The sequence below is a fragment of the Gekko japonicus genome, unplaced genomic scaffold, assembly GCF_001447785.1.
Source record: "Gekko japonicus isolate JY-2015 unplaced genomic scaffold, Gekko_japonicus_V1.1 scaffold1417, whole genome shotgun sequence".
NCBI lineage: Eukaryota > Metazoa > Chordata > Lepidosauria > Squamata > Gekkonidae > Gekko > Gekko japonicus.
Genome location: NW_015163645.1, coordinates 115,358 through 139,140, shown reverse-complemented (window position 1 = coordinate 139,140; position 23,783 = coordinate 115,358). Strand labels below are relative to the sequence as shown.

The 23,783-nt window shown below is 46.6% G+C and overlaps 1 protein-coding gene across 3 annotated transcripts in view; it reads left to right on the top strand.

Annotated features, from left to right (window-relative positions):
- Nucleotides 1–23,783, top strand: part of EHBP1 (EH domain binding protein 1) — a 421,934-nt gene that overhangs the window by 321,514 nt on the left and 76,637 nt on the right. For 2 of the 3 annotated variants that reach the window (XM_015407633.1, XM_015407632.1), the window contains 4 exons: nucleotides 8,432–8,545; nucleotides 17,977–18,104; nucleotides 21,057–21,195; nucleotides 21,388–21,494. In XM_015407633.1, the coding sequence (XP_015263119.1) occupies nucleotides 8,432–8,545; nucleotides 17,977–18,104; nucleotides 21,057–21,195; nucleotides 21,388–21,494 (488 nt within the window). The remainder of the gene's footprint in view (nucleotides 1–8,431; nucleotides 8,546–17,976; nucleotides 18,105–21,056; nucleotides 21,196–21,387; nucleotides 21,495–23,783) is intronic. The other variant, XM_015407634.1, reaches the window with a different exon arrangement.

The window sequence follows — 23,783 nt, the reverse complement described above, 5'->3', positions numbered from 1 at the left end:
AGATCGTCGGAGGGAAAACCATAGAGTTTTCCCTCCGGCGATCCAGGCCACGCCCCCAACGTGGTCGACGTGGTTGCGTCACCTCCGGTGACGCAGCCACGCTGCGCTTTGGGGGGCGGAGTTCCCCCCGGGGCCCGATTCCGCAACGGCAGAAATCAGGCCTCCAAAGCGGGCGTTTACCCACCCGCCCCGCCCCCACTTGGGAGCCCTAACCTCAGACTGGCAGGGGACGGGGTTAACGGCACCCCTCAAGTCTCTGCCTCGTGCGCTGGATACTGCTCCCTTTCTCTCTTTATCCTTCGCAGTTTCACTCCTTCGCACTCCTTCCTCCCCGGTTTCTCCGAAGAGCTCCTCTTTTATTTCCCCCTTCCACTCCCGGCGCCGCCCCTCTTCCCTGCCTCCCTTCCTCCCGACCTGGCCCCGCCTCCTCTTATATACACGGAGGCTCTCCAGGCCTCCGGGGCGTGGTCGCAAGTGAGCTGGCGGCGGTCCTGTCGGCCCTGGGGCCGCGCTGCCGCCTGGGCATTTCGCCACGCTTTGTCTCAGCTCTCCCCCGGTGGGGCCAGAGCCCCGGCTCCTGGGGTTGGCATGACGCGGCACTCGCTGTGAGGGTCTTGCCCTGCCGGCGTTGCAACCTCCGTCCGAACCGCTGGGCGTCGAGTTGCTGTGCCGTGTCTTCGGGGGCTGCGGTGCCATCGCTTCTCCGTTCCTCTGCTGCCGTCGGGGTGAGTCGGGGCGTGGGTGCGTCTCCGGGGGTGGGGGGTCTCGTCCTGGGACCGGGGAACCGGGACAGGTATAAGCCTTCGAGAGTCAAAAGCTCTTGACTCTCGAAAGCTTATACCCCGAAAATCCGGTCGGTCTCTAAGGTGTTCCTGGACTCAAGTCTCCTTTTCTTCTGATTTTTTTTTCCTGTTGTGTTTACATTGTAGGCCTGAGGAGTGAGAGGGAGCAGCTTGATTGTGTACCTATACAGCCTCTCAAACATTTAAACGTTTTTTTAATAAATAATAGACGATGAAGAAGCAGCAGCTGTCTAGCTTCTTGCTTGAAGCTATCAAATGTCAGCCACTCACAAATCAAAGGTTTTTTTCTCCCTGATTTTTGTTTTATTCCTGTTGTTCGAGGCTGTATAAGGAGGAATTTCTCGAAAGCGGATAAGCCAGCTCTGGGGTAAGCAAGGCTGAAAAGTGAAGTCCACCTGCCCGGATTCCGTGTCCTCATGACGTTTGCAGCTAAATTTCTCTCAGCTCAGAACAGGAAAGGGAGTGGGCTTATGACAACCTTGTTTCCTTAATTTAGAAGAAGAAGAAAAGAAGATTGGATTTATGCCCTGCCCTTCACTTGGAGTCTCAGAGCAGTTTACAAATTCCTTTCCCTTCCGTTCCCCACAGCAGACACCCTGTGAGGTAGGCAGGGCTGAGAGAGCTCTTTCCAGAACTGTCCTTGAGAGAACAGCTCTGAGAGAACTTGTGACTGACCCAAGGTCATCCAGCAGCTGCAAGTGGAGGAGTGGGGAATCAAACCTGGTTCTCCCAGATTAGAATCCATGCACTTAACCACTACACCCAACACCAAATTTATTCCATTTCCCACTACATGCCTGAAAATTTGGGGCTTCTATGAGACGGTTGAGCTTCAGTGGTGATCTCCTGTGTTTTAGGCTTGGTTTTCATTGAGTGGCTAATGTGTGGGCTGTACTACAGCATATGTTATTACTTATTTATTTAAAACATTTATTAGTTGCCTCTCTTCCTTACGGAGCTCAAGGCAGCTTAATAAAATGCATAAAATAGATCATATAAAAATACATAAAACCAAAATTTGAAATCACATCATAGGACTGTTTTAATCAAGCACAGTCCTAAATAAAGCTATCTTCAGCTGCCTCCTTAAGATCGAAAGTGAGGGGGCCGGGCGCACCTCCCTGTGGAGGTTGTTTCATAACTGTGAGGCCGCCACTGAAAAAACCCTCTCTTGTGTACCCAGTTCGATGTAGTGGTTAGGAGCGCGGGCTCTAGTCTGGGAGAACTGGGTTTGATTCCCCATTCCTCCACATGCAGCTGCTGGTGTGACCTTGGGTCAGTCACAAGTTCTCTCGGAGCTGTTCTCTCGAGGGCAGTTCTCAAAAGAGCTCTCCCAGCCCCACCTACCTCATAAGGGTGTCTGTTGTGGGGAGGGGAAAGGGGAAGGAGATTGTAAGCCGCTCTGAGACCCCTGTGGGTAGTGAAGGGCAGGGTATAAATCCAATCTCCTCCTCCCCCTCTTCTTCTTCTTTTTTTAATGGGACAATCGGGAGGGGGGGCTTACTCTGTGTACACTGTACACATGGAAGTTCACCTGTTTGAAAGCATTTAAAAACAACAACTTCCACACAGAAAACTAGTATGTCTGGGAAAGGGTTGTAGCCTAATCTTCTATTTTTCTCTAAGTTGACTGTTGATTCTTGGGAAAAGCTTCTGTCGTGTCAGCCTTCATCTGCAGTCTTAAGTCGGTTATAGTCCAGACACCTGTTGAGAGCTGGGTCGTGGACTACCACTTTCTCTGCTGTTCTCTTCCACAGCCTTGAAAAGTATTGGTTCCCCTAGTTCAGTGATGGCGAACCTTTTAGAGACCGAGTGCCCAAACTGTGACCCAAAACCCACTTATTTATCGCAAAGTGCCAACACGACAATTTAACCTGAATACTGAGGTTTTACTTTAGAAAAAACAACTCATACATTAATTTAGCCGCCCTGAGCCCGTACGCGGGGAGGGCGGGGTATAAGTGGAATTAAATAAAATAAATAAATAAATTTAAGATGATCCAGACAAAGTAAGAAAAGCAATCCCAAATGCTTTCATTGACTTAAAATTATTTGGCAGAGAATTCGACACTTTAATGACGGTCTGGGCCTGGCTGGGGTGATGGCACGCGTGCTCGCAGAGAGGGCTGTGAGTGCCACCTCTAGCACCCGTGCCATAGGTTCGCCACCACTGACCTAGTTCCTAGGTCATGTCATGCTGGTCAAATATAGGGCAAATGCCTTACTAGGAAAAAAGTAAAGCTATTTAGTTTCAACCAAATCTGGAAGTAGGAGGAGCGTAGTGCTTTGTTGCTCCGTTTATAAACTTCACAGGTTCGGCCCATGTACTTCAGGTCACCCCTCCTTTTCCTAATTCAGGTCTAGTCGATTGTCCAGTCCTGTGCCCTTTCCGAGATGTCGTTGAGTCCTATACTGTCCTGATCCAGGCAGTACAGAGAGCCAGTTTGGTGTAGTGGTTAGGAGCGCAGACTGTAATCTGGGAGAACCGGCTTTGATTCCCCACTCCTCCTCTTGCAGCTGCTGGTGTGACCTTGGGTCAGTCACAAGTTCTCTCAGAGCTGTTCTCTCAAGAGCAGTCCTCAAAAGAGTTCTCTCAGCCCCACCTACCTGACAGGGTGTCTGTGGTGGGGAGGGGAAGGGAAAGGAGAAAGGAGATTGTAAGCCGCTCTCCTTCGGGTAGTGAAGGGCGGGGTATAAATCCAGTCTCCTCCTCCTCCTCCTCTTCTTCTTCTTCTTCTTTCCTCAGCGTTGTCTTCCCTCACTGATCTCTTTGCTTCTCCTTCATACTTCCATTGTTTAAATGAGAGGGCTGTTCATGGCGGCCTGCGAGAGAGGGTCTGCCTCAGCCTCCAGCCCACCTACTAGTTGGGCTTCGGCCATCTTGGAGGGGAGGTGTCCTTGTAGTTTCATCTGGTGTCTAGGGGCAGTTGGATTGACATGTAGACATTCACACCGGCTGGGGAGGCCGCGCCTAATGAACAGTGCGGTGCCTTTGGGAGGGAACCTGAGGTGAGTGGTGTGAACAAAGTGTCGCGTGCAAAAGGAGCCAGTAAAACGAAGATCCGGTGTGTCTGGCAATACAGGGGTTGGTGAACATTGGAGCTCTATAGCTTGTATCTTTTCAGCAGAGAAGCCTGCAGGTTTGCTCTCCCTCATCTGAGAAAAGAAAAAAAACAAGATGGAGATAGCTCAAGATGACCCAGGGAACGAACTTCCTAAGGTCAGAATCATTGCTAGAGGGAGAGGAATGTGGAAAACATCCATGGTCCTTGCGTTTGTGAATCACTGAATCCAACCCAATATTTTCTCTCCTGGACATCTGGGCTGTTGCAGGGACATTTGTTTAGCTGTGAATTGTCTGTTTGTTCATCAGACTAAGTGTTAGACCCAGGACTAACACTTGGTCTGCCGAGTCTTTTGTTTTGTGCACGAGTTCAGCGTGTTTTAGTTCTGAGTCCCGGTCTCTCAGGCAGTCAGGCATACAATCATTATATCAATACTAAGTGCATCTAGTCTAGGAAGTGGAAGCTACCGTCTTATTTCTGAAGAAGTCGCCTCCTGATGGATGGAGAGGATTGCCCCAGTGACTGAAGCACTCTCTGGTAACCTGACTGAAGGATAATCCACAGAGAAGCAGTTCTGTCTTCTCTTCCCCGCAGCGGTAGCAGTGGGTCTTACTTCTTATTCGCCCAGTCCTTGGTTCTTTTGCTTCCCAGAATTCAGCTTTCCTTATTGTGTTCTACTACTTCAAGAAAAGATACGAAATAGGTTACCCTTTCCGATTAGTATTTATGACTAAAGGAGAAAAGGACGAGGTGTTAAATGGCACTGGGAGAAGAAGAAGAAGAAGAAGAAGAAGAAGAAGAAGAAGAAGAAGAAGAAGAAGAAGAAGAAGAAGAAGAAGAAGAAGAAGAAGAAGAAGAAGAAGAAGAAGATGATGATGATGATGATGATGATGATTTATACCCCACCCTTCACTCGGAGTCTCAGAGCAGCTTGCGGTCTCCTTCCTTTCCTCTCCCCACAACAGACACCCTGTGAGGTATTGGGGCTGAGAGAGCTCTTTGAGAACAGCTCTGAGAGAAACTGTGGCGTGCCCCAGGTCACCCAGCAGCTGCACATGGAGGCGTGGGGAATCAAACCCGGTTCTCCCAGATTAGAGTCCACAGTTCTGACCACTACCCCAAACTGGCTCTGCACCAAAAGAGAGGAACAGTATTTTATTTATTCGTTTGTTAGATTAATAGCAACAAAATTAGATTTCTGTCCAACTGAGGTGGTGAAAGGAATTTTGCAGATGGAAGACGTGGTGTCCTCATCCAGGCAATACAGTTAAAAACAGAAGTGTAGGTAGAGTAACATAGTGGAGAAACAGAATGAATAGAGCGCTGAGGAAACATGGGTGGCGCATACCGCCTGAAGGAGAGTGAAGTTCAAGAGCTTCTCAGGCAGAAGGAAGAAAAGATTCAGAGCACACAAGTGAGGATTAGAGGGTCAAGGAAAAGATTCTCACAAGTTCAAAGGTAGGGAACAGAAAGAAAAAATAAGTTCCTCCGAGGTGAAAAAAAATGCAGAGTTGAGAGACGGTCTTTAGAGAAGAGGGAATATTGGGTTGACAGAAAGAGAGGCTTCATCGTGGTCTTTAAAATAATGTTTGATTTTTATTATTGTCTTCACTGTCTGCCAGGCAAGTTGGCAAATGTTGTCTTTTGCCAAATTTACTGCAAAATTGCTCCTTCAAGGCACCCTTCGTAAAGGCCCGAGGACTTGAAGAGCTCCCTCGTTTTCAGACCTCTGTCCTAGCCAGGAGTCATTTTGTAGAAAAAGAGGTACAGGAGCTCATTAGCATAACTTATTAGCATAATTTATTTGCATATGCTACACCCCCTGACATCACCGGAAGTATGTCAGAAGGCAACACCCACCGCTCAGGCTCCACTGGACTCTTCTGGATTTCTAGCTATTGGGGGGGGGGGGAATGTGCAGATCTGTCCTCACAGAGGAGGGAGAGCTTGTACCTGATTAAAACTTGGTCTTAAAGGTGCCACTGGACTGTTTTGGATTGCTAGATATGGGGGGGACGCACAGACCTGCCCTCACAGAGGAGGGAGAACTTGTACCTGAAGGATGGGGCTCTGCAACTTACCTGGCTGCTTCTTGCTCCTCGTGGCCCAACTGAGGGCTGCTGGGAGCAGGGGGCGGGGCTTGTTGCATGTGCCCGCCCCCTGGGCTCCTTACTGCCAGAGCTCCGCTCCTGTGCGCTCCCGCAGGAAATGACCCCTGGTCCTAGCCGGGTTCACATCAGCTGTGGCCTTTTTCAGTTCCTGGCCTATCTGTGTCTCCCTTTCTGTTCTTTCCAGTCATCTGCATTTTAAGAGGCAGGGATTGGGGCTTGATAACATAATATGTTGACTGTTTCTTTTCCCCCTAACTATTGCTTCGGAATTCTCCCTCCTCAGGTTTGGTTCAACTGAAGCCAGTGCTGTGGCCGTTGAGTTCCATAAAAGAACGCTTGGCCTATGTTTTTATTAAAAGGGGATTAGACAGATTCATGGAGGAAAGGTCTATCAGTGACACTAGCGCCGGTGACTAAAGGGAACCTCCACATTCAGAGACAGTAAACCTCCGAATACCAGTGTTGTTGTTGTTCAGTCCCTCAGTCGAGTCCGACTCTTCACGACCCCATGAGTCACATCATGCCAGGCCCTCCTGTCTTCCGTTGTGCTCCGGAGTTTGCTTAATTTCATGTTCGCTGCCTCGATAACACTGTCCGGCCATCTCATCCTTTGCCGTCCCCTTCTTCTTTGACATTCAGTCTTTCCCTTCAGTCAGCATCAGGGTCTTCTCCAGTGAGTGCTTCCGTCTCATTGGGGGCCAAAGTATTTGAGCTTCAGCTTCAGTATCTGTCCTTCCAGGGAACAGCCAGGGTTGATTTCTTTTAGGATTGACTGATTTGATCTCCTTGTAGTCCAAGGGACTCTCAAGAGTCTTCTCCAGCACCATAATTCAAAAGAATCTATTCTTCGGCTCTTGGCCTTCCGTATAGTCCAACTCTCGCAGCCATACATGACTACTGGGAATACCATTGCTTTGACCATACGGACTTTTGTTGGCAGGGTGATGTCTCTACTTTTTATTATGCTGTCAAGGTTTGCCAGTGGCAGGAGGCAAAATCAGGGGAAGGCCCCAGCCTCTATGTCCTGGCCTTCCAGAGGAACCAGTTAGCCGCTGTGTGAGGCAGGATGCTGAACTAGATGGACCACTGATCTGATCCAGTAGGGCTCTGCTGATGTTCTTATGAAGGCCTTGGCCTCTCTGCCCTGTTGTTGGCCCTTCAGAGGAACCGGTTGGCCACTGTGTGAGTCACGATGCTGGACTAGATGGACCACTGCTCTCTGCCCTGTTGTTGGCCCTTCAGAGGAACTGGTTGGCCACTGTGTGAGACGGGATGCTGGACTAGATGGACCACTGGTCTAATCCAGCAAGGGTCTTTGGATGCTCTTACGAAGGCCTCAGTCTCTCTGCCCTGTTGTTGGCCCTTCAGAGGAACCGGTTGGCCACTGTGTGAGACAGGATGCTGGACTAGATGGACCACTGGTCTAATCCAGCAGGGGTCTTTGAATGCTCTTACGAAGGCCTCAGTCTCTCTGCCCTGTTGTTGGCCCTTCAGAGGAACTGGTTGGCCACTGTGTGAGACGGGATGCTGGACTAGATGGACCACTGGTCTAATCCAGCAGGGGTCTTTGGATGCTCTTACGAAGGCCTCAGTCTCTCTGCCCTGTTGTTGGCCCTCCAGAGGGACTGGTTGGCCACTGTGTGAGACAGGATGCTGGACTAGATGGACCACTGGTCTAATCCAGCTGGGCTCTTTTAAACTATAAACTATAGGGGCAGGTTTTGTCAAACATTTGTCTTTCAGCACGCCTATAACATGTGCACTTTTACTTCAGCCCTGAACTGTATCAGTAAGTGCTTGACCTCATTTGACTAGTTTGTTGACTAAGTGTCAGAATGGAGTTCAGTAGCTTAACACCTTTTGAAACAGAATATTGGTAAAGTGTCTTGCAGCACCGTGAGGAGATACTAACCAACGTATTGTGAAATAAGCTCTCGTAAAGCATGTAGACTTTAGGCAGGGTGGTGGGCACTACTACAAAATGGCTGCCGCAGGAGGCGGAGCCAACCACAAAATATCAGGGAGCAAGGTTATGCATAACTCTGATAGTAACTCTTCAGTATTTCAGACAGAAGCTCTGTTTAACGGGATGCCTCTAAAATCTGCACAGCCAATCAGAAGCCCTGCTGGGCGGAAACCCCACCTGGCCCTGCCCACTTTTTGAAAGCAGTTGGCAGTCACCATGACGGCCACAACCCCGTTTGGCACCCCTGCTTTAAGTTACTGTGAGGATGCTTTTTAGTTTGTGTTGCGTTGTAACGTTTAGTTTAGTTGTGTTGTAACGTTTGATTTTTTAAAAAAAATAAACCAATGACTACATTTCAGTGACTTTTCCTTTCTGCGCTGCAGGCGAGCACTCTCATCGGATGCGTCAAACTACTAATTTTATCGATTGAAAGCTGTGCATGTACAACACAAAAAGCACTAACCTTGTTACTGCGTGTTCCTACAGATGAGGATGGGAATGATGATATTGAGATAGTTACTAATGAAGAAATTCCCGAATGCTCTATTACCAGCAACGAAGATCGACATACTAACCTAGAAAACGACCTTGATTCCAATGGTAATTCAACTAATGGCTGTCTCTTGTCTCTTGCATGACTAACCGTACTTGCATCATCGCTGTCGGTTTTTTGTAATGTGTTCGTCTGGTATTGTGTTTGCTTGGAGCCTTTTAAACCCTTGCATTTGTTTGTTTTTCATTAATGGTTTTATCGCATTGCCCCGCAAGAAGGTTTTAAGTCTCTGTTTCCAATATCTCCAAAATGGCATGTGAAAACATTTCTCTGGACTCACTTTGGATGACCAAACACCAAGTTAGATGCGCGTTTCCTTTGGTTCTTGAGGTGGATTCATTATCAACACTGAATGTAAATTTGGTTTAAAATTTAGTAGACTATGAATGTGTTAGGTATTGAGATACAAAAATAGCAGAGTTAGACTAAAGCAGCCAGACACACGTGTACTTGTCTAGAAAAAGAATTTTTACTAAAGGTTTGGTAAGGGTACTTGGAGAACAAAAGTAAAATAAATCATCCTTACTAGCTGTAAGCTACATGTTGCTACTCTAAGAACTTAACTTGACTCAGAGGAAACTTCAAGGAGAAGAACAAAGAGCAATAAACTGAAACCCTATGCTCTGTCCCTTGGCTCATCCCCAAACTATTGATTATCCAATGGGAGAATCCCAGCACTAGCTAATTATGCATTCTGTCACCTTGCTCTAGCGGGAAAAACGTGTAGACAATTCTAAAAAGGTAAAGGTTTCACTTGCTCGAAAGCCAGTCGAATTCGACTCTAGGGTGCAGTGCTCATCTCCATTTCCAAGCCGAAGAGCCAGCACTGCCCAAAGACATCTCCGTGGTCATGTGGCTGGCATGTCTAGACGCCAATGCACACAGAACGCTGCTACCCTACCACTGAAGCAGTACCTATTTATCTACTTGCAATTTCTTGCTTTGAACTGCTAGGTGGGTAGGAGCTGGGGACAGAGACGGGAACTCACTCCGTCACGCGGCACTCAGGTCTCGAACTGCCGAACTACCGGCCTTCCGGTCTGCAGTTCAGCGTCTTAAACACTGAGCTACCACGGCCCCCAGACAATTCTGTTGGATCTCTCACTAGAAATTAGTATGCATAACAAACAGGAAATGCTTTCATGACAAACAGGAAGAGAACTCGCAGATATCCCTTCTCGAGTTCACGAACTAAAGTCGTGAAGGTTCAACTTCTCTCGAAGACACTCGAACTTCTTCTGGGTGACTGGCTCGGTCAGGAGGTCAGCCACCATTTCAGCTGTTGGACAATACTTGATCTCGATCAGTCCTTGTTGTTGCATCTCTCTCACTGGATGGAATCTGACAACAACATGCTTGCTTTCCAGGGCTCTTTTTGTAGAAAAAGCCCAGCAGGAACTCATTAGCATAATAGGCCACACCCAACAGCAGGAACTCATTAGCATATTGGGCCACACCCCTGACAGCACAGGTCATTAGCACATTCGGCCGCACCCACGTGTTACCAGAACTGTGGTCATCCAGCCACACCCAACTTTTGCTTCTTATTCTGTTTACCTTGTTTGTTGTCAAAACCCAGGGCTTTTTTTGTAGCAGGAACTCTTTTGCATGTTAGGCCACATCCCTAATGTAGCCAATCCTAATGAGTTTCTGCTGTTGGGTGTGGCCTATTATGCTAATGAGTTCCTGCTGGGTGTGGCCAACTCAGGAGCCAGCCGGAACTCCATTCCTGTGCGTTCCTGCCCCAAAATAGCCCTGGTGCTTTCACCTTTGACCAAAGCAATGCGTGCCCAGGATTGCTCCACAGAGGCAGGCAACGGCAAACCAGCTCTGAACATCTTTGCCTGGAAATCCCTCCGGGGTCGCCAGAAGGCACAGCTAATTAAAAAAAAAAATCACAAGGTCTCCGCTTGCTTTGTGTCCATGTAAAGGTAAGGGTTCCCTTGCTCGAAAGCCAGTCGAATCTGACTCTAGGGTTGCGGTGCTCATCTCCGTTTTAAAGCCGAAGACGTTTCCGTGGTCATGTGGCCAGCATGACTAAACACCAAGGCGCACGGAACACTGTTCCCTTCCCTCCAAAGTGGTACCTATTTATCTACTTGCAATTTCTTGCTTTCGAACTGCTAGGTTGGCAGGAGCTGGAACTAGAGATGGGAGCTCATTCCATCATGCGGTCTCGAACTGCTGAACTACCGACCTTCCACAGCCTGCAGTTCAGCGTCTTAACCACTTGAGCCACCGCAGCTCCCCAGTTCCATGTAGCAACCCCATAAATCCCTTGGATATGCTCTTAAGAACATCAGAGAAGCCATGTTGGATCAGGCCAGTGGCCCATCCAGTCCAACACACTGTGTCACACAATGGCCAAAACCCAGGTGCCCTCAGGAGGTCCACCAGCAAGGCAGAACCCCAGAAGCCCTCCCACTGTGGCCCCCCAAACACCAAGAAGACAAAGCATCATTGCCCAGACAGAGTGTTCCACCTATAAGAACATAAGAGGTCAGTGAACATAATCAGGTCAGTGAAGGGATGTAAATGCGGGAACGGGGCAATCAAGAATGCAGTCAGCCGCAGTTCCTGTAGCTCTGGCAGCACTTTCCTGTCTATCCGTGCTGATGGTAGCACAGATAGTTATGAGGACAATAATTATCAGTAGTATTTGTAAAATAGGTTTTCTTCTTCTGGGTCTTGAGAAGGTGCTGTTTGGCATAAAGACCATCTGGGACCCAAGGTGAGGATTCCAAATTATGGCGATTGCAGAAAAGGTTTCAATGTGTTGTAGGATTATTTGGGTTCTACTTGTGCATAAGTCTCAGCCATCTACTATAGGGGATAGATTTCAGTCCAGTCAGTGCTCCTTACCAGAGCTGAGATCTTGACCGGTATTGTATGGTTCACTGAGTCCTGATTGGTATTGTTAGGAAGCTGTTTGCGAAAAATCTGAAAAACTGGGATTGGATCCAAAGCTTGCTTTCCACCAGAAGAAGGTGAGATGGCCATTTTCACTAATTCCCACCAGTGTTCCCTCTAAGCTGAGTTAGTGTGAGCCAGCTGACAGTTTTTTAGCTTCCGGTGCACGCGTTTTTGTCTTAGTTCAGGAAAGATTACTCCGGGGCAAAATAATTTATGCAGCAGCCAAACCACTCACTCACAACTTTAATGCCAGTAGCTCACAAAGTAGAATTTTTGCTCACAAGACCCCACAGCTTGGAGGGAGCACCTCCCACTGTAGATCCCGCATTAGAACTAGTGCAAAGTTTGAGTCCAGTGGCTACCCACTTGAATATACCTAGTGCAGTTCCTGAGCGCCACCTGACCCCTGACCTCGGGTTACCGGGTCTCCCCCTGGGCACCAGTGGGGGATGGGGGAGTAGGGTGGCCAGATCCAAGTTTGTAAACTCCTGGAGATTTGGTGACGGAACCTGGGGAGGACAGGGCCCTCATTGGAGTACAGTGCCATAGAGTCTACCTTTAAAAGCATCTGTTTTCCCCGAGGGAACTGATCCCTGTAGTCTGGAGATGATCTGTAATTCCAGGGGATCCCCAGGTCCCATCTGGAGGCTGGCATCTCTACCCCAACCCTGACCCCCCCCCCACTCCCGGGGCAGCATTGTGGGAGGCTGCCATGCAAGAGGGGTGGCAGGAAAGTCCCAGTCTGTGAGCACCTCTCCACTCACGGTACTCCCAAACCCACCCGTTTGTTCTCACATCTCCGTGAGCTCCTATTTTTGCCCCGTCAAAACCAGTTGTGCTGTAAGAACATCTCCACATTCCTGACCTTGCGTATGGCTATTTATTCTACGGACCCAGTGGGAGATATCATAAGCTGTAAGCAGCTGAATATAGGGATAGTCTTGGCTTTGGCGTGGAAACGCAATAATGAATTTATTTTTTTTAAAGAATCCCCGTTTCATCAGTTACCGCAGTTTGGTCTGAAACCGGGTTTATCTCTGTTCGGAACATAATGGTAGAAACAATTCTTTTGAAGGGGGGAAAAAAGCAGCTTAACAGAAAGAAGAGGTATTAATTTATTGCAAGTCAGTGATCTTTCTCCGGTTTATAGAAGGTTATAACTTTTTGTTTCGGGATCCAGCTCTGACTGTATCGGTCTCCAGCATTATTTCTTATAGATCACTTAGTGGTTAGCATCTTCTGAGGTGTTTGTTTCCAGGTTCTTCAGGCAGCCAGGAAAGATGTTATCAGCGCATCAAACCTCTGCCTTATAATTGTGTGCCTGTCCAGTTGGAAACTGGATGTTTTCTTTAGTTTCCAGCAAGCAATGGCTTCTGGGTCACTTGGCATTTATGTATTGCTTTAGTAAAGGTACATAAGAACGTAAGAGAAGCCAATGTTGGATCAGGCCAAATGGCCCATCTAGTCCAACACTCTGTCACACAGTGGCCAAAAATACCAGGGGCCATCAGGAGGTCCACCAGTGGGGCCAGGACACTAGAAGCCCTCCCGCTGTTGCCCCCCCCCCCAAGCACCAAGAATACAGAGCATCCCTTGCCCCAGACCGAGAGTTCCTATCTATACCTTGTGGCTAATAGCCCCCTGCTCCATATGTTTATCCAGTTCCCTCTTGAAGCTTTCCATGCTTGTAGCCACCGCCGCCACCTCCTGTGGCAGTGAATTCCATGTGTTAATCACTCTTTGGGTGAAGAAGGACTTCCTTTGATCCATTCTAACCCGACTGCCCAGCAATTTCATGGAGTGCCCACAAGTTTTTGTATCAAGAGAAAGGGAGATAAGGACTTCTTTCTCTACCTGCTCTATCCCATGCATAATCTTATAAACTCAATCATGTCACCCCTCAGCCGTCGTTTCTCCAAGCTAAAGAACTAAAGAGTAGGTTATATATTTGTTCATGCCTTGTGGCTCTCAAATATCTGATGTTTATTCCATGTGGCTCTAACATTAAGCAAGTTTGGCCACCCCTGCAATAAAGTGTTTCTGCCAGTGGAAGGACTTCCACCCGCAGAACATGACTTTCCTCTCTCCTGCCACCTCAAATGCCCCCCCAAATACTGCTCCTGGGGGACAGGGGAAACCCCCCCTCCCAGAATGGCATTTCAAAGGACAATTTGGGCCAACAGGAAGATGGGAAAGGCGAGAAAGTCACACCCCAGAAGCAGAAATTCTCTCCCGGATCCAAGCCACGCTCTATTCAGTGATTCCTATTTCTTGATTCTGAAACATATGTGCTGCCAGCTAGCCAACTGATAATTTGTGGGCGGTAAAAGCAAAATAGCAAAGTTGTGCCCCGTGGTGGTTTCATCTTTTTTCACTCTTGAAAGGGATCAATTGACGTTGCATTCATCGAGTGATGAAGGTATATGGGTGACCTCGTTCTAATTAGAATCTTTATTGGACATTAATCAGAGCAATTTGCAGACTTGTGAAGATTGTGGTCCCAAGCATGCTTAATTAGAATGAAGTCCCGCTGAATTCAGTAGGAGTTAATTTTAGGAAAATATATTTAGCATTGAACAGCAAGCGTGTCTGCCTATTCGATGAATAACAGACACAACATTATGACCAGCGTTCCCTCTAAGCTGAGTTAGTGTGAGCTAGCTCTCAGGATTTTAGCCTCCGGCTCACACATTTTTTGTCTTAGCTCAGGAAGGATGGCTCCAGAGCAAACTGATTTATGCAGCAGCCAAATCGCTCGCTCACAATTTTAATGCCAGCAGCTCACAGAGTAGAATTTTTGCTCACAGGACTCCACAGCATAGAGGGAGCATTGGTTGTTATTACATACTGCCAGGGGTCTTTTGTAGAAAAAGAGGTGCAGGAGCTTATTAGCATAACTTATTAGAATAACTTATTTGCATATGCCACACCCCCTGACATCACAGGAAGTGTGTCAAAAGGCCATACCCACTGCTCAGGCTCCATTGGACTGTTTTGGATTGCTAGCCATTTGGGGGTGTAACATGCAGATCTGTCCTCACAGAGGAGGGAGAGCTTGTACCTGAATAAAACTTGGTCTTAAAGGTGCCACTGGACTGTTTTGGATTGCTAGCTATGGGGGGGGGAACGCACACATCTGCCCTCACAGAGGAGGGAGAGCTTGTACCTGAAGGTGGGGGTGGGGGCTCTGCAACTTACCTGGCTGCTTCTTGCTCCTCGTGGCCCGACTGAAGGCTGCTGGGAGTAGGGGGCAGGGCTTGTTGCATGTGCCCACCCCCTGGGCTCCTTACTGCCGGAGCTCCGCTCCTGTGCGCTCCCGCAAGAAATGACCCCTGCATACTGCGTATGAGAACCTTTAGTATCCAGCCAGGGTCTCTCTGAATATAAACCCGTTACTCGTTCGTTATGTCCAGTGTTGAGTAAAGTCGCTGAAAAAGACCTTCCACTGGCATGAATGTGGCTTAGATTTGAGTAAGTTTCAGAGAGTAGCTGTGTCGATCTGCAGTAGAACAGGTGTACTCGAGTCCAGTAGCACCCCAGAGACCAACGAGATTTTCAGGGTATACGCTTTTGAGGGCCAGAACTCCCCTCGTTTGTGGTATGGGACGAAGCAAGCCTTGAGTCTCAAAAGCTCATTCCCCGGAAATCTCATGGGTCTCTTAAGACTCTGCTGGACTCGAATCTCGCAGTTCTACATTTAAGCAAGTGCATTTTCTTGCCGTCACTAATATATTAGGCGGGAACAGTATTAACCTCCGTGAATGGATTTTTAGAGAGGATGCGCTAATAGATGCCACATTGATCGCCCAATCAAGGTTCACTCCGTGGTTGAAAATAATAAAAAAGGACTACTCAAGAGCCTCTTAATTAAACAACATAACCTCGTATAATCTTAGGAGATCCCTTACTTCAGTGCGTTTTCAAACGATGCCTTCGGAGATGCTAGCTGGTCGCTATAAAAAAACTCCAGTAGACCAACATATCTGTATATGTGGGCAGTCAGTGGAAGACATTCCCCGCTACATTATGGCCTGTCCTTTATATGTAGAAACCCAGGGGCAAATTTTTAGCAAAGATATTGACAGACAGGGCTTTTTTTGTAGAAAAAGCCCAGCAGGAACTCATTAGCCTAACAGGCCACACCCAACAGCAGGAAATCATTAGCATATTAGGCCACATCCTGACAGCACAGCTCATTCGCATATTAGGCCACACCCCCATGTTACCAGAAGTGTGGTCATCCAGCCATACCCACCTATTGCTTCTTATTCTCTTTACCTTGTTTGTTGTCAAAACCCTGGGCTTTTTGCATGTTAGGCCACACACTCCTAATTGTAGCCAATCCTAATGAGTTTCTGCTGTTGAGTGTGCTAATGCTACTGAGTTCCTGCTGGGCGTGGCCAGGTTGGGAGCCAGTCGGAACTCCGATCCTGTGCGTTCCTGCCCAAAAATAGCCCTGTTGACAGATATACCCCCTGTCTGATTATGAAAAGGTGACCCTTTTGCTCTCAGATGAGGACCCCTTCATCTCTTCAAGACTGGCTCTCTTTGCCTTGGCCGCTAGAAAAATTAGAGCAAAGAAATCAAATAGTACCATTGCAACCAAGTGAGTGATCTTAAAAGGACTTGTCGGTTTTAAAGACCAGAGGTCGAAATAATTTTAATTGGTGTTTTATATGTTTTACTAGAGGTTGAAACATTCTACCATAAGTTAATGTATAAACTTTTTGAGAGTGTTTTGATATTGTGAAGGCTTATGGCCGTATACAATAAAATGATACCTGCCTAAATAAATACACATAATATATTTGGCTCCGTACTACAAATACTCTAGTGGAAGCAACTGGGGATAGAGAAGAAGAAGAGACCAGTTTTATACCCCACCCTTCACTACCCGAAGGAGTCTCTGAGTAGCTTACAATCCCTTCCCCTCCCCACAACAGACACCCTGTGAGGTAGGCGGGGCCGAGAGAGCTCTTTCGAGGACTGCTCCTGAGAGAACAGCTCCAAGAGAACTTGTGACTGACCCAAGGTCACACCAGAAGCCGCATGTGGAGGAGGAGTGGGGAATCAAACCCGGTTCTTTCAGGTTAGAGTCCGTGCTCCTAACCACTACACCAAACTAGCTGTCCAGTGGAGTGGAGAGAGAGAGAGAGCTCTTAAAATATATAGGGTCTTTTAAAATGCATTTATATGTTGAAACTTTCATACCTTGCCTCAGCTCAAGGCTGCTTACCAGCAGTAATCAAAACCGCGAAAATTGAAACTGAATAAAACGAAAAGCCCCAGAATACCTCCCTCCTCTCCCCCCTTGAAAGATCCCTGCTGCTCACATCCCATCGAAAGCCATGGCCAACAATCAGACCTTGCTGCTTCCTCTAAAGGCCTCCGATGAAGCCAGCCTATTCCGCAAGAGAGGAGATTTGATGGGAAAGGCCCAGGCACTGGAGGGAGAACAGCCAACAGGTGGCATCCTGAAGACTGTTGCTGGTGCACAGGAACGTAAGAGAAGAGTTGGTCCTTCAGTTGGGGGGGTCTCCAGGCCAGGCCCGTAGCCAGGATTTTGAACCTTGTGGTGCAGATTTTTTTCTGGTGGGGCTGAAGTTCTCAGTGCAGAAAGAAAAGCCGTTTAGCCCATAGAAAGCCGCTACCAGGAGAGATCTCTAAACTGCAAGCTGTCAACCACTTCAGATGACAGTTCTCAGCTGCTGCAAGTTAATCACTTCCCCAGCCTAAGCAATAATTCTGAGCACAAGCCGGCAGATGGGGGTGATGACTTCTGTAGTCAAGAAAGCTAACACTTCGGCAGGAAAACTCTCTTAAAGGAGACCAGTTTCTTGATGCAGAGATAGAAGGGATCCTAAAGGTCACCTACTCCAACCCCCTTGCTCAGTGCAGGAATTAGTCAACTACAGCACCCCACTCTACTTATAGGAGCGCACACCTTTTTTAAAAAAAAATTGAAAATGATTGAAAAAAGCATTTACAGGAGAAAGTCTTGTGGGGCTATGCCTTTAGGAAAGGGGGCAGAACCCCCAAAAGCCCCTACAGGCCTGCTTCAGCCCACGAAGGTCTTCAACGTTCATAACCAGCGCCATGAATCAAACTTGGAAACAAACCGGTAGCCAGTGTAGGTGTTTAAAGATGGGCAAGATATGGTCCCATCAGATAGCCTCTGACAGCTTTGGGGCCGCTGCATTCTGAACCAACTGCAGTTTCTGGGTTGCCTTCAAGGGTAACCCAACATAGAGCACATTACAGTAACCCAACCATGAGGTGACAAAACCATGGATCAGCATGTCCAGATCAGCCAAGTCTAAGGAAGGAGAGACTTGGCGAGCCCCGTTGCAACTTTTAGAAGGTGTTCTTGACCACCACTGGAAAGATGAGGAACGCTTCTCAAATTCCAAGTTCCGTATTCCGATTCCATCTCAGTTGTCCAGTTTTAAGATTACAGAAAGAGCAGTGCAAGTACGGTCGCTCTCAAACCGGTATATACGTGATCACAGTGACTCAGCGTCCAAACGCATCTCACTCTGCTGTGTTGTGGTCTTTGTGTATGTAGTGGAACAGAACAGCAGGCTGGTGGATTTGAAGTTGAAGAAGCTGGTAGACGCTCAGCCGCCGCTGGCGAATTCACTCCCCGGCGCCACTCCGAAGTTGGTTACTGATGGCACGGAGCAAGAGTTTAAGGTAAGTTTCAGCTCAAGTATTTGTTCGTCTCAGTACTTGAGCCTTCTGGGTTCATATTTGTGCTTTGCAGTGAAGAAAACTTTTCTTCTAAGTCCTCCCATGTCAAAATTTCTGTGATGGTCGGTGGCTGTGTAGAATCGGATATATGCAGTCCCTAAGGTTTTCCTGCATAGTGATGAATGCCGTTTCTCTTATGGTGGGTCTTTCATTGTATAGCCAGTGACTGCTCCTGTCGGCCACTCTGTTGAGAATTCTATCGAGATCCTTGCCTTGTCCTGAACACCAGACTTTATGGAGGTGCAGGGAGTCAGAACAGCTACCCAACTTCTAGCGAAGCGAAGAGTATATCATCCATTTACATTAAGTGTGAGCAGGCCCTCACAGAGGTTAAGAGAGGCCCAGGCCACTTCCATTTTTGAGCCCCCCCCCCCCGTAAATTTAAAAATGAAGTGCAAAAACAATGATACAAAACTAGTAATTAACATCAAAAGTGTAACTATGAGGCTCGCCGAGAATGTCAGGCCCGGGTCAAACGGCCCCGCTGCCCCCCCTCCCGAGGCCAAGTGTGAGTGGACTGGGGCCTTCCTTTCAGCTATCTCTTTGGCTTTCCTGTACCAAACCCAAAGTACTTCATCAACCCCGACCTGGGGGGGAGGGGTTCGTGATTTGGATGGAAAGAAATGGTAGGTGATACATTTTGTTCATCATTTCAGAGGGTATCCATGTTGGCCTGTAGCTAAACAGATTCGAGATTAGAGACCAGCAAGGTTTTCAGGGAATAAGCTTTCGACATATATCCTGAAAATCATGTTCGTCTCATTCTAATGAAGGGAGATATGACTCTCAGAAGTTTATATCCTTAAAATCCCACCGCTCTTTAGGGAGCTACTGGAACTCAGATCTAGCTATGTGTGCATCATAGTTCCTACGCGACAGAGAAATTCTGTTACGACATACGTCTGTGTATACAAAAACTGGCTTTCTTGTTCTCTCTCGCTCTCTCTCAGACAACGTAAACATAGATTTCCGTATAGATATCAGTGCATCTTGTCAGTTTATTATCCCGTACCCTTTACTCCTGAGTGGAAAAGATTTCAGCGGCTGAGGGCCAGTTGCACTTTGTGTCTAACTTTTCACCCACCTGCAGACTGTTGGGTGTATGTGCTCGCTGACTGAAAGGATTTCCTTTCCCCCAGATACAGAGATGCTTTGAAGTCCCCAAAACAATGACTTTCATTGCTTCCCCCCCCCCCCTTACGCTGTTGGTTCCGATAAATTGGTGATGAAAGTGTGTGGCAGCAGCGGAGGACTTTCAGTCTCTATCTTTTGAACAAAGGGAAGCCTAGATCGAGCCTGATTTTCTTTTTCTTTTCTTTTCTTTTCTTTTTTTTTTTTTTTGGCGTTCAATTTAGCTTTCTGCAGTGGATTTAATGCAAAATGAAGCCGGCCCCGAAATAATACAATGGATTGAAAAGGCTAACTGAATTAGCGGGCTTAGAGGAATACATTTGTAAAGTGGCAGAAGTCCCTAGTCATAAAAAGGCTTCTTAAAATGGGATTTGCTGGCTAATCGCACTGATATTTTAGCACGTTGCCAGGCCTAAAAAAATTAGCCATGTTTGTTTATTTTGGTAAAGACCTCTGCTTCGACAGTCGGAGGGCTGTTGTGTGAACAGCGAGAAGCCCATCCTTTTCCTCACAAAAAAGCCAAAATCATAGTGGCTTGTTCGCTGACAGGAATAAAAGTTAATAAATAACACACGATTAGGTCAATTCGGTGCCAGTCAACGTGATGACAAAAAAATGGTACTTCTCTTTTTAAATACACTCTTTTTAATTAATTGGGAGTCCCCCCCCTTTTTTTTTTTTAACTTACCACAACAAAGGGGAGTCAGTAGGTCCAAGCAGTTATTTTGTTAATGGAGTAATAAATAAAATGCGAGGTCCATCTGTTCTCTGAGAGCTTTGAGCCTCGAGTTGGATTTGTGGTGTTTTTTTTTTAAATAAAATGCAGTTTACACGTCTATAAATGAGGCATTCTGTGTTTGTGGAAAAAGGATAAACTGTTACCTTCCCTGGAGGATTCGGTATCCCAGGCCTCCTTGAGGCTAGAGAATAGGCCGTTGGAGAACCCCCTCATTACCAATTGTCTCAATGCAGAGGAAGGGCAAAGTCTTGGTAGCTTTTGATAACCAGTTTCAGCATTCAGCAGGCTTAGCTATTAGTCATGCATCTTAGCCTTTCCCTATTTACTTTCAAAACACTTAATAAAAATAATAATAGATTAGGGTATAAAATGAAATATTTGTTTGGTACACAGCACCTCGGTATCTGCAGTTTCCACACACTGTGGTGGTTTAGTCTTCTGGGATATTTCACGTCGATAGACCCATTTTGAATTACCAGTATTAACATAGGGAGCTGTGGAAGACGGGCAATTGTCGTTTTCCTTAGCTGTAAAGGGCTTACTTTACAAATCTGGATTCGGAAAGTTATAGCTGACGAAATGGCAGTTCATTGGGGTAGTATTATAATCCTGCCTTTTATCCTTCATCCAGCATTAGTGGTTTATCTCAATGGGCATAAAATCAGAAATGAGTTATTCTTGTCATACAAGCCGGTGGGCCCATTCAGAAGGACAAAATTCTTCACTGGGACAACCAGCGTGTGGAACAGAGTAAAGCCAGAGTGCTTTTGAAACTGATAAATCATGAATCAGGGCTATATATATGGCTGCGTAACACTTTTTTGAGACCTAATGCCACCTCCTTTTTTCTAGGTCCTGATTATCATTTCTATCTGACATAAAGGAGTAACCTCAGTTGTGAGGTTTTCCTCCACATAAAACTCTCCTGCTGAAATATATCTCCCCAACTTCTAACTTTGCGTTTATACACGAAAGAATTTTGCGTGAGGTTTTTATTATTTTTCCCCCCTCTTTTCCCCTGGCAGAATGAAATGGAAGACCATCGTGCTGAGCGATTACAAAAGGCGACAGAACGTTTCAGAAATCCTGTCGTGTTCAGCAAGGATTCCGCAGTTAGGAAAACTCAGCTTCAGTCATTCAGTCAATATGTTGAAACCAGGCCAGGTGGGTGAAAGTATAAAAAGACCAGATTTCTCTAACACCAGCACCACCTCCGCCGCCACCCATCTTATGATTTAATAACATTCCACAATAAATATATTAAAACCAGATAATGTAAGTCCACGTTTCAATACACAAATATCAAGTATTATAATAATTTTTACATGTCTTTCCTTCCTTTTTTTTTTCTTCCAGAGATGAAAAGACAGAGATCAATACAGGAAGATACAAAGAGAGGGAATGAGGAGAAAGCAGCGATAACTGAAACTCAGAGAAAGCCATCAGAAGATGAAGTGCTTAATGTATATTAATTTTTTGTCTGGTTTCACGATTGCTGATAATTCTCAACTGTATGTGGAAATAGTGCCTTTTATTTGTTAAAATGAGATGTTAGGTTTTTCTTAGATGTCAATCTCCAGTGCATTCAAAGCAGAGTGAGAGGGGCCGCGCTGTTGAATTAGTCTGCGGCGTGGTGATAATTGTCAGATTAAAAAAAAATGAATTTTTCAGAGTTCCACAAGCTCCCAGCCTTCCTTGAGACATTTCCATCAGGGCACTTCCCATAAAGAGATTCCAGTATTGATCTACCGGGAGGATTTTAATTATTACAATAGCAGATACCGCAGAGCTGCAGTTAGAGGGAAGAGTCACATGAGACCTGCTAGAATTTCTCAGCCAACCCATTTTGTTGGCTTGGGTTAATGGGTGTTCAACCTTTCCATTATCCAGATCAGCCGTGAATTACTAGCTGAATGATGTTTGCATTAATATAATATATATGGTAATTTCTTCACTTAATTAACGGGGAGGTTCAGCTCAGTAGGGGTATGGGCTGATCATGTGTAAAATTGATTTGTGAGGGAAATATTTGATAGACCGCAGGGGGAAAGCTGTTTTTGATGGACAGCTGGAGGACAGAAGAGGGAAGGAACAAGTTTTAACCTGAATATGGGTGTTTTCCCCTCCCTGTTTTTTTATTTTGTCGGTGGGGGGGCTCAACAACACAGTTGTGTGTGTGTTTGTGTGGGTGCGTTTTTCCCTCAGGATGGACATTGCTGCTGCTAAATTTTGTTTTTGGCTGAGGCAACTGAGTGCCATCTAGAGTATATGAAACATCCTACTTGTGGACTGAATGGCTGGCTGCTGCTCGTTTTTAGCAATCCGCCAGCTGATAATTTTCCCCCCCCCCCTGTATTACTTAAGAACAGTTGTGCTTTAATAGAGCTGAAGAGGTCTTGCTCAGCAAGTTCACGATATATATGCAAATCGTACACATGAACTCTAGGGAAGATTCATCCTGACACAGCATTTTTTTTAATCCAGTAGTATTTTGTGCAGTCCTGAGAGATGGCACTGGCAGAATTTTGTACTAACAGCAAAGAAATTATCATTGCCTTTCTTCTTTTCCTTATTGTTATTAGTGCTTCATTATTATTATTAGTGTCTCACCCCTCCCCTTCCCCTTTGGTTTTTCCTTCATGTACTTCAGAGGCTGCAACATCCGTTTCCCCCCTCCTTTTTTGCATGTGTGTAAGGACAAAGCAAGTAAAATAAGCCCCCCCCTTAGAACTGGTTGCGGGGGGGGAGGTGCCCCCATAAATTTCCATGGCCAGCACTCATTGGTTGCGAGAGAGGCACGAACTACCCTATCAGCTTTCACTGAATCTCCATGTTCAGTCATAAATTCCTGCATTGATTCACTCAGCAACTATTTGAAGAAACAAATCATTCTCTTTCGCTATGTGTGACTGGCTATCATCCCGCAACAAGTGTGGGTTGGTGATATCCCAGTGTTTATCCTTTTCCCAAAAGATAATATCTGTACATACATCCAGTGGGGGGGGGGATTGGGGGGGGTTAAGCGCCAATAATGTTGCCCTGATTTCCACCAGTTTGCCCCTCAGGACTTGGGAATGCCTGTGGAAAAAAGTACCACAGGTACCTCACACAAAAAAATCCCTGAGTCTCATTGGAATAGACAGTTGGGTTCCTCTCAGACAAGCATCTCTGCCTTAACCTGCTCTGGAATTGTCTTGTCGAAGATCCCTGAAGAGGTTTGTAAGTGATTTCATAGGAATTCCAGGAGGACGTTTCTATGGAACTTTGCCTCCAGTCACCATTTTGAAATCGAATGCCAGAGCAGAGCTTCAGTTTTTCTTACCCCCTCAGCATAGCTGATTCTAAAGTCCCGTGTTTTCCGAAACAGGGTTTGAAAGCAAATTGTCCTCTCCTTATGAAACTGAAAGAGATCTAGTTATAATCCAGAGTAAGAAACAGGTCTCTGGTAGCTTGAATTAGTGTGTTTCCACTCATGTACACACACAGCGAGAAAATCTGAAAGGCGGCCTACGTACCTTCCTAGGGGAGCAATCCGAAATACTTACAGGGAAATGTCCACAGGATTGCAGACTAAAATACTTAAATCTCCTCCTCCTCTCTTTTCCGTCCAAGTGTTAAGTAGCATTTGTCATATGAAAGACTTGGAAAGAAAATTGAAATATCGGGGGGGGGGGGGGGGGGGGGAAACAAAGCAAATTTTTTTCTAATGTAAGAGAAAAGTTCGGAGTGGGGGGGGGGGGGGGGTTTGAATC